General features: G+C 31.0%; 1 protein-coding gene across 2 annotated transcripts; it reads right to left on the reverse strand.

Moving 5' to 3' along the window:
* Positions 1 to 4040: 4040 nt before the first annotated feature.
* LOC127261820 (wall-associated receptor kinase-like 5) lies at positions 4041 to 8269 on the reverse strand. 2 transcript variants are annotated; one of them, XM_051290225.1, is made up of 2 exons: positions 8101 to 8269; positions 4041 to 6471 (listed from the first exon to the last, which is right to left on the reverse strand). In XM_051290225.1, the coding sequence occupies exon 2, from the start codon at positions 6266 to 6268 to the stop codon at positions 4121 to 4123; it is 2148 nt and encodes a 715-aa protein (XP_051146182.1). In that variant the 5' UTR covers positions 6269 to 6471; positions 8101 to 8269; the 3' UTR covers positions 4041 to 4120. The 2 variants fall into 2 exon arrangements, with proteins under 2 accessions (XP_051146182.1, XP_051146183.1); XM_051290226.1 differs by having other exon boundaries at positions 8089 to 8269.
* Positions 8270 to 11702: the final 3433 nt, after the last annotated feature.

The following is an 11702-nucleotide window of genomic DNA, read 5'->3' on the forward strand; positions in this document are numbered from 1 at the left end:
GAGCTGCTTTGTGCTGCTGTCATAACCATCATCAACAAACCCAGCTCATCACCATCTCTGCATCTGCCACTACGGCACTACTGATACTATCCACCTCATTATCATCAAACTCATTATCCTTTTCACCATTAAGATCCAACGGTTGAAAATTTTTCAGCACGGTACTGATTTTTGGACTATCAGCACCTAATCCGTTTTGAAAATATGTTAATTTAAAGTTTGAATGAAACACTTGTCCAAAACTGATTTTTGATTTTAAATAAAGACCTAAATTAATAAAAAGTTTTTTTATACCAATAAAAAACATAAAATATCCCAAACATTTTTTTTTAATAAAATAAATAAATAAGTAATTGTTCAATCATTTATTTTTATAATTTTATAAAAATCAATAACAATTTGTCTCTCAAATTAAATAATTTTAATTTTTCCAAAAAAAAAGTCTTGCCCATATTATCTTTTACTTGACTAAGTTACCCCACAACTTAAATGTGGTCTTTGGAATAATAATGCAAAACACAAAGTCTTGTTAGCCCAAATGCCACTCCATTTGATGGCCAAGTCTTGCATTATTTCTATTTTAATATTTATATTTAATTTAGAGTTGGAAAGTGATAGCCAGAGAAGTCATAAGTCACGATATCAACTGTGTGGGTTCGGAACGGATTTTGTAGGCCCGAGATCTGCTACACTAGAAAATGTTAGAACTTAAAACCCATCCCATCCCGCTTCAACTCGTCCCTAGGATTTGTCCCAGCCAATCCGACAAACTCATTTTTTTAAGAAAATAATAAAATATAATTTTTTTAAATAATTTAATACTAAAAAAAATATGCCTCAAAGTAACAAAAAAAAATTATAGTTCTAAAAATAAAAACAATCAAATATTGACAATAGTTCGTAGCGATGACGACAAACAATAGTCCAAATTATAAAAAGAATTGCAGGAGAAACAAATGCAAACACAAATTTTATTTACAATTAAGGTTCTATTTTATATTTAAAATTTTTAAATAACTAAATAATATAACTTATATTGTATATAAATATAAATAAATTACAATATTGTTAAAATATTCGGATTCGGATCCAAATCTGGCCTGGTCTAAAACTCAAAATTCATAACCCGCTCCGAACCAATTTTTTTAAGGCTCGAACTCGTCCCATTGAGACCGGATCTGGAGCGAATCCGGGACTAACCCGCCCCATGTGAAGACTTGAAAAAGCAAATTTACATACACAATCAAACAACTAGGGATGCAGGGGCTAGGGATGTCAACGGAGCGGGTTCGGGATGGGTTTTGCAGGCCCCGAGATGCACCCCGCTAGAAAATATTAGGACTCAAGATCCGCCCCGCCCCACTTCAACCCGGCCCCAGGACTTGTCCCGCCCCGAATCCTCCGGGTTCGGGGTTAATCCGACAAATCCGTTTTTTTTTTTAAAAAAATAATTTAATACTAAAAAAAAGTATGTGTCAAAATACCAAAAAAATATAGTTCTAAAAATAAGAACAATAAGTGATGGCGGTCCGCAGCAGTCCCAATTATAAAGAGAATTGTAGGAAAAACAAATACGAACATAAATTTAATTTAGAATTAAAGTTCTATTTTATATTTAAAATTTTTTAAATAAAAAATAATATAATTTATATTGTATAAAAATATAAATAAATTATACTAATTATTAAAATATCCGGGTTCGGATCCGAGTCCGGATGGAGCGGATTTATAGTAAAACCCGTAACCGCCCCGAACCCGGCCGGATCTAAAATTCAAAATCCACAACCCGCCCCGCATCAAATTTTTTAGACCCGAACCCGTCCCATTAAGACCGGGTCTGGGGCGGGTCCGGGGTTTACCCACTCTATTTGACATCCCTAATTTAGATCATATATATTTACTGCATCGATTTTTCGCTGATGCATATTTTTGTAAAAAAAACACTCTAAATTACAATACTGTGTATAACTCTTGCTACTCTCATGGCAAAAGTTTTTGTTGGCACTACCTTGTAGTAAAACTTGCAGTCGCACATTTGTTCTAACGTCTGATGAAAAATGTCGGATGTATCTGATTGTTTAACATGTCCGTGTTGCGTTAGACTAAATTAAAACCATATATAGTTGTGGCTTACTTGTTTTAGTTGTGGCTTACTTGTTTTGCTTCGAGGACTTTTGAGAGATTGAGAGTTGTAGGCTTTAGAATTGCTATTAAGCCTATTTTGTGTTATTATCTTGATAGTGAAAGTTTGATCATCTTGAATGAACCATGTGTATTCTGGGGCTCTTTTAAATTTTCCGCTCACACTCCTAACAATGGAAGGTTGTAAGTGAAAAGAATGCAAGATGAAAGGTGAATGAATACAAGAAGATGCAAAAGACATGTATAGTGATGGATCAAAGTTAAAAGCTATCCTAGTTAAAAGTCCACTCACTACCCCTTATGGTTCAAATGCAATGGATTTCAAATTTATAACTAAAATTTCAAATTATTATTTAAGAATGTAAATCTTGGATTATTTAGACTCCGTTTCGATTGACTTTTGAAAAGTATTTTCGGCTTCCCTCGAAAAAAAAAAAAAAATATTTATTTCTGTTTGTATTGACTTCTCTTCAAAAGCAAAAGCAATTTTTAGGCTCCAAATGTACTTTTTTGAGAAGGACGGACTTCTGAAATTTTACTATCTAAATTACAATTTTAATAATAATAATAATAATAATAATAATAATAATAATAATAAATAAAAAAAATTAAATAAATAAATAAGATACAGTAAAATAAAAACAATTCATTTATAAAATTTAAATATAATTGTATTTTAGTTATTAATTTATATATTTTTATTTTAATTTAATTAAAAATATGTAATTGAAAATATCAAAATTTAAAAATATAAATTTTAATTATATAGTACATATTTAATATTTTTAAATATACTTTTTAAAGTTAAAATAATTTGTAGAATACTATTATTTAAATTTTTTTAATTTTTTAATTTTAATTTTTATAAAAAATTAAAAAATATAAACATAATTAATACATAAAATTTAATAAATATCTTGTCAATTAGTTTAGATAATTTAAAATGTTTAATTATAATTTATAAAATTCTAAATAAATTAGAAAATTTTAATAAAATATATTATTTACATTACTATGTTCTATTTGGTTATTTTAATCGCACTTTTAACTTTATTATATCAAAACAATTTTTTTTATAAAAAATTACTTTTATAATTATTCATTCAAATATAAAATCGAACTACTTCTTCTGATTTAGCTTCGGCTTATTTTTTAAATTAATGCAAACGGCCCTTAAAACATTTTCCTATAATCAAGCAATGAGTTTAAATTATTATTTTTTAAATTCCAAATAATCCAAATTTATTAATCTAAAATTTGCTTGTAAATATCCATTGAACTAAAATGACCTTATATTATAATTAAATTAATTTAAAAAGCTTAAAATATACTTCTTCCATCTCACCTTACCGTGTCGTAATTATTTTTCGTGTCTACAGTAAATAGGACATCATATATTGGACGGATGGAGTAATAATTAGCTAATCTCATTTAGACAAGAGGTCGAAATTAAGGGTTTGTTTGTTTGGGGGTTTGGATTTTGAGTTGAAATTTGAATAGTGAAAATTTTGAATTTGAATAGTTGTATTATGTGATATAAATAGGTGTTGATGTGATGTTTTGAATGTAAAATTAATTTTTAGTATAATATAAAAAATAAAAAATAGGTGTTTGATTTGATATTTTTTTTTAGGGGGGGGGGGGAGGGAGGGAATGGGATGAATAGTGAAAATTTAATTCAATCCCCCAAACAAACACACCAACGACTCAAAGATTTTCTCATGTTGGAAACTCATAACATTGTGCTTATTTGGATTATTCAATCATGTTGATCGGAACTATTGGCACAAAGATAAGCATCAATGATAAGCCTTGGTGTAACAATTGTAGGAAATATGGTCACATCGACCAAATTTGTAGATTGAAAAACCAATCAACATGCTCGATATATATCTTGATAAAAAACGGGAGGGAGGGAGTTTATATTATGCATGTCATATGACTACGGACATAAAAGACGATGTTTGATATGAATACTTCATGATTGAGCAGTGATTGTGTCGACAAATTCGGAGATTTTGGAGAAGTCGTAGGACTCATTGGAAACCTCTATTGAAATGTTTTCATCGATTTTGTGATCGAGGTATGTGGTGGAATACATGTTGTCGTTCAACCCTCTACGAATCCTTTCCAGAGTAGCAGCAACTTCGTTCATAGTTGGCCTTTTTCTGCCATTTAAGCACAAACATTTCTTTGCAAGTTCAGCTATAGCCACAATCTCGTCTACCTTACCCTCGTTGAGGACTCTTGAATCAAGAATGTCGAACAATTGATTATCCTCCATTGTATGAAAGAACTGTGCCGCTAAATTCTTTCCTGATTCGGCTCTAACTGAGGGCACTGGTTTCTCCCCAGTCAAGAGCTCAACCACAACCACACCAAAACTATAGACGTCGCTCTTTTCTGTGAACTGGCCTGATAGGAAGTACTCTGGATCGAGGTAACCGAATGTGCCCACCACTCTTGTAGTGATGTGTGTTTGATCAATCGAGACTGATCTTGATGCCCCGAAATCTGAAACCTTGGCACGGTACTTTTCATCCAGGAGTATATTCGTCGACTTGATATCACGATGATAAATAGGTGCAGATGAAGCAGAATGCAAATATGCGAGTGCTCCCGCCACTTCTGATGCAATTCGTATACGCATTTCCCATGTTAATGGGAGGTCATCGCTCGGCTCATGGATATGGCGGAAGAGTGTGCCGTTGGGGATGAACTCGTAGACGAGAAGAGGAACTTCAGTCTCCAGACAACAGCCAAGCAGCCGGACCACATTCCGGTGGTTTATTTGGGACAGAATAACAACCTCATTGATGAACACTTCAAGATCAGCTTCATCTACCTTTTTCGACTTCTTCACAGCCACAATCTTTCGGTCTTTTAGAATTCCTTTGTAGACGGTTCCTTGGCCACCACGCCCGAGTATACGATTTTCATTGTAATGATCTGTAGCGAGTGTGAGCTCCTTTGAAGTGAACAGCTTGGTTTTCTCGAGCCCATTTTCAGTCGAAGCCAAGTGCTGCTCCAATAACAACCCACCATTGCGCTTATAATACATGTATCTAGGAACAGCGTTTATTCCCTGGCCGAGAAATTTTTCAAACCTCCACACCCCATAGAGTAAAATGAGTGCTCCAAACACAGTGCCAATCACAGTTAATGGTATCTTGATTCGAGTATTGAAGCGACCTGAACTTTGATTCCAGTGGCATTGGTAACTCCCATTAGTGTTGACACAAGTTCCCCCTTCACAGTTGCTCGTCATTATTGTTGCATTGCTGCATTCGTCGATATCAGTGCATCCCCAACGTAGATATGGATTACCTTCATAGCCATTCTTGCACTGGCAAAATACGGGCGATGACGCATGACTGCTTCCATCATTAGGTCCTTCAAAATACATGCAAGTAGATTCGGGGGAACGATCTACTATATTATAAGCGTACCACTGAAGTACTAGAGGTACAAATCTGAGATCTCTGTCCAGTGGATATATTGCATCATTTCGAAACAACCATTTCTCTTGAACAGGGAAGGCATACCCACAGAAAGTACCATTTCTGGTTTGAGTGATTTGGTACACCATTTGAAGCTCCTGAAGTCGCTCTGGAATTGGTATCCGGCAGCAGTTGACACCATCGCAAGTGGTGTCTGCTGAATTTCCTCGACAAACAGCCGCGCATTTACCAATGACATTGGTGAGCAGCCACACAGTTTTTCCGCAGCCCAAATTAACCATGGAATTATACCTCGATGAGATGTAGAAAGGACTTCCCCCAAGTGATATTGGTAGAATACTGTGCTGTTTTGAGCCATTGTAAGAGCAATTTAGCGGCGACACAGGCTGGTTTACAATTAGTGTACCTTCTATGGAGATTTCCAGCACTTCTAAATTATCAATACTGCTCAAGATTGGCGTCGGGGGATATGTAGAGCTCTTACAAACAATTGTAAATGAGGAGTTTGCACTGCATTCTGAACCAATTCCAAATGGATAGGGAATGACGACATTCCCACATTTTTCTTGGCAGCCATGCTTCGACAAAGAGATTGATAGAGCCACAGTTGCATTCCGAGACACAAAGGCAATGATTACCGGTAAGAAGAGCAAGGGCAACCTCATCTCCTTGTTTCTTAAAATAAGTTGCAGACTGAGAATGCCAAAAGAAAATGGCTTTTCAACACGACCAAAATCGTAACTAATACCACCATTTGTCGCCAATATATTGTTGAGGTCAATTTTTCGCTACAAAAGCTCGATTTTTTGGTAGTCCCATCATCAGTCCATTTTCAGTGTAATTCCAGCAAACAGGGAAATAGCTCACACTACAAAAAAATAATATATTTGTAATAGAATTTTATCCATAAATTTCATATAACTAACCTTAATTCCGTTGTTATTAGTAACGAAAAAAGTAATTTTAATAACAAAAAAAGTGATTTTAGGAAAAAAAAAATGAAATAAGCATTACTTTGGCCTAAAAATCGATTAAACATCATTCATGTACGAACAAATCTACAAATTTACCGATGAAAGAATACAAACATGTTCATACCATCCTAGTCATGTTGGTACAACACAGCATAGACATCTTTTGTTTGATTGTATTATTTTGGAATACTGATTTTTTTTAGTCAAACTCTCTTATCATTTTAGTTTTGAACTGAAACTTGTATAGAAATCGTCCCGTAAATGAATTTTTTTTTGCAACAACTGGTCTCTGGCCCTGGAGATGGGCATGTGGCATCCGCTGGAGTAAACGTGTTCGCCAAGTAAGCGCCACCTGACGGACATGTGAATTTTAATTTTTTTTTTTTTTTTAAAAAAAATTACAAGTGTCCTCCAAGTACCACCTATTTGGCGGACACGTGTGCTCCAACGCCGATGCCACATACTCAACTCCGCCAAAACAAACTGAGATATGAGACTATTCCTATATAGGCTCGATCGAGTCAGGGAAACTAGAGTAAAAAAACAATTTTTTCTATTATTTTATACAGTAATCACTTGTTAATTTACTTTAGATAATAATCTTATAATCAAGGATAATGAATTCCTCTTACGAAGGAGGGAGTAATTTATAATCCCAAATAATGTGTATAAAAAGTTCATCTTATCATATTTAATCAAGCTAATTAGGGATTATAATCTCGTCTTACAAAGTGAGTAAAAGTGTTATACAGGTATAAAAATATGCCTCCCAAAAAATATGTAAAAGTGACAAATCAGGCAGGAAATTAAATATATTTGATTTTGTTTAATAAATTGCAGAAGAACTTCATGACCATGGTGTTAAAAATATGGCGGTCGAGGCCAAGCTCACTTTAAAAATCAGCACTGTGCTGAACAACACATGGTGTGCCGTTTGAGAAACATAATATTACTATATATAACACACTATATATGCTAATATAGTACAAATACATCACATGAACAAATAATACATGTTATAATCTCAACAGAACATCGTATGTTGTTTGACAACATACATTATTCTTACAAACAACATATTATATATGTTAATAAGTATAATAATACAAATACAACACATGAACTAACAACATATATTATAGTCTCATACAACACACACAACAATTGATTTTAGCAGATGACATACTCTTATACAAAACACTTGTTATTATAAAAAAACAGAACATATTTTTGTTATACAGTGTATGTAATAATATTGTGTGCTGAGTTGAAAAATCAGCATGGTTCAAATCAGGACCCTGACCATCCCCTAAAAATATTTTATGTAAACTGAAAATTTTTTGTATTTTATTCATAACCAAAATATAGGCAACATATTCGATAAACTCAAATATAAACAACATAAAACTAAATCTAAATCTATTAAATCTAAAACTAAATATCTAAAATATCTCGACACATCGGAATGAGAATGATATTTTTTGATCAAAATTGAAAAGCAGAAAGGTTACCTCAACCCTTACCCTGTGTTGTATGTATGATCTGAACATGTAATTAAGTTTGCTTCAGGTCTTCAACCCCATCATATATATATATGATTTCTCCCAAACCCTAAATACTCATAAATGGAAATAATGCAAGACTTTGCTGCTCTTGTCGTCAAATGGTTTGTGATTCACATTTTTCCAGACTTATCTACATATAAGCTGTGGGGTAAGATATTTGAGGAGTAAGTAGAAGTGGGCAAAATATGGGAAATTAGAATATTCAATTCAAACCAAATTGGAATTTACATTTTGTTTGGAATTTCTGGATTAAATCGGTTCCAACTTTTTTTAAGTTTTAGATTTTTGGATGAGTTTGGATCCATAAACCTGAAAATTCATGCAAATATGAAATTGAAAATATAATACTCTCTCTCTCTCTCTCTATTAGGGGTGAGCAAAATATCCGAAATCCGAATATTCAATTCGAATCAAATCGAAATTTAAAATTTGGTTCAGATTTTTCGAATTTTTGGATCGATTCGAAACGGTATACTAAAAATCTGAACCATTCCGAAATCCAAAATATAATATTTTTTCTTATATATATATAATTAATATTTTAATAAAAATAAGAACTAAAAATTATTAATTATATTTTAATATTTTTATATTTATATTTATTTATTATATATATAAGTATTATAAAACAATTATAAAAATATGAAATTATAAAAAATAACAAAAAAATTTAGAATTTCGGATTTTTTTGAATTTTTCGGTTCGGTTCATTTGGGATTTTTTAGTTCAGATTTTAGATTTCAGTTATTTCGGATCAGTTCGGATTAGTTTTTGCCAAAAATTCGAACTTGGAATCGAAAATTCGAATGCTCACCCCTACTCTCTGTCATCTAAACTTATTTCCATTTTTTTTTTTGTCATCCAAATTTATTATCATTTTTCTTTTTGGTAAACAATAGTACTACTTTTTCTATTATGAAAGGATTTTTTTTTTTTTAAACTTTTACCAACTTTTTGTACCGATCAAATTTTTTACATGACATATAGAGTAATATATTAAATTATATTTAGGGGTATATTGTATCGAATGTGTTTAAAAAAGATTTAACTGTTAGATGATCTTGTCTCTATGCACTAAAAAAAAACCTTTTTTTGTAGCGATAAAAAATCGTAATAAAAACCTAATTTTAGTGCAAAATAGGTTTTTGTGTGGACTTTGTTCTGAATTTTCTACTGCTACTACAAATCAAAGTACAAAAAGTCTTTGTTGTTATAAAATTTGTAATATTAAATGGCGGTCAACTTAACCCTCAAAATAAGCACGTATTAATTGTATTTATTATATATTTTTTTTACATAACAAAAGCATCGATCATGTTTTTGTTTGTATTTTGATTTGTTGTGCATTATTTGTTTGTTAATTATTTTATCTAAATAAATTTAAAAAATGAAATTTTTAATTTTTTTAATATGTTATACAGTTTTTAAATTTTAAATTTTAATTTTGTTGTGATTTGATAACTCAGATTGTGAATTTTCAGAATTCAAAGAATTCGATTTAGTTTGAATATATTTTTCACAAAATTTTGAATTTTAAACTTGGTTTTAATTTTATTCTCATAAATTACAGACACTTTTGAAAGTTAACTTTTGGTTCCATTCATCAAAGTATTTTATAAAATAATACTCCCTCCGTCCATAATTTGTCATTAATTTCTATTTTCATTCATCTAAAATAATTTGTCTTTTTTTTCAGAAAAATATGATTATACATTTTACTTATATTTTAAATTTTTTAATTTATAATTTTTTTAATCTTTATTAAACTATTTAGTTTTCTTAATCTATAATTATTTTTATTAAAATAAGAACGATGGAGTAATGGTTATTAAATAATTTAAATTTCTCCAAAAAGTCTCTCCCATATGCATATGGATACTTATTATCTATTCATTGAATAACTTGACCCACAACTTAAATGTGGTCTTTGGAATAATAATGCAGAACACAAAGTCTTGTTAGCCCAAAGGCCAGTCCATTTGATGATCAAGTCTTAGCATTATTTCCATTTCAATATTTATATTTAATTTAGAGTTGGGAAGTGATAATTATATTAGAGAAGTCATAAGCAGTGTAGTATATAATATATATGCTGGGTTTTTTTTTTTTTTTTTTTTTCTCTTAATATATATGCTGGGGTTGAAGACTTGAAAAACCAAATTTACATACACAACCAAACAGCTAAAGGTAACCTTCTTTACACTACAAAAAATATCAATTTTGTAACGAGATTTTTTCGTTCTTAAGTCCATGTTTTCCGTTACTAATGATATTAGAGACGAAATTAGAGATGAAATTACGTTAGCTACGTGAACTTTAGGAACGAAATTCCGTTACAAATATACTACTTTTTTGTAGTGTTTATTTGCCTCACTACAATAATGGCTTTCAATTTTGATCAAGTATACCACTACCATGCTGTTCTATGGACTGCAATTTATTAGATCATATATATTTTACTGCCTCGATTTTTCGCTGATGCATATTTTTGCAAAAACAATCTAATTAACAACACTGTGTATAACACTTCCTACTCTCATGGCAAAAGTATTTGTTGGCACTACCTTGTAGTAAAACTTGCAGTCCCACGCTTGTTCTAATGTCTGATGAAAAATATCGAAGTATCTGACTGTTTAACATGTCCGCGTTGCGTTATACTGACATTACTGGTTAATTTAGACTAAAGTTTAAGAGATACTTTTAGTTTTACAAAAATACAGCTGAACAGAATTAAATTTGAAGAAGAAAAAAATGCATAAACACCCCGTTCAAAGCTTAATATGTAATTTTGGGCTAATTAAAACCATTCACTACAAAAAAAAAAAAAAAAAATACTATTATATTTGGAACGGAATTTCGTCCATAAAGTTCACGTAGCTAACATAATTTCATTCATAATTCCGTCTCTAATGTCATTAGTAAAGAAAAAAGTGAATTTAAGAACGAAAAAACTTCGTTACAAAATTGATATTTTCTTATAGTGATTCGAAATAAAATTGGCCAAATGAAAAACTGAAACTGTCTGGGAAAGTTTCATTTCTGATTAACATTTTAACAAATTGATCCTAACTGTTTGAAACATTAGGGCACTAGTGTTTTGTTGACATGACAATTGTTTATTATTTTATTATTATTATTGGATTTATTCAAAGATTGAGAAATTTCATGCTGAACTATCTTCTGGAATGATTGCTTACGATGCATGCTCGAGGATGCCTATACAATATTGGTTGAAGTATGAAATAATAAATGAAATAATAAATAATGTTAAACATATAATTATAAACGAGGACAATGACTTAGTCATGACCATGACTAATTGAAGGAGATTTTATTTGAAATTTTTTCTTTACATTCCCAAAAATTTCAAAAATTTAATTTTTCTTTGTCATACCCATGACTAATGAAATAGTTTTATAATCTAATCCAACAATATGAAAAAATTATATATTTTTAAAAGTATTCGGATGCCTCTTGAATTTTATTTGAAAAGTAAAATTTTTCTAAACTTAAATTTTATTCAAAATTGAAATGACAACTTCAAGGAAATAATTGCGTCA

Source organism: Andrographis paniculata, unplaced genomic scaffold (assembly GCF_009805555.1).
Source record: "Andrographis paniculata isolate CXL003 unplaced genomic scaffold, ASM980555v1 Contig64END, whole genome shotgun sequence".
Taxonomy (NCBI): Eukaryota; Viridiplantae; Streptophyta; class Magnoliopsida; order Lamiales; family Acanthaceae; genus Andrographis; species Andrographis paniculata.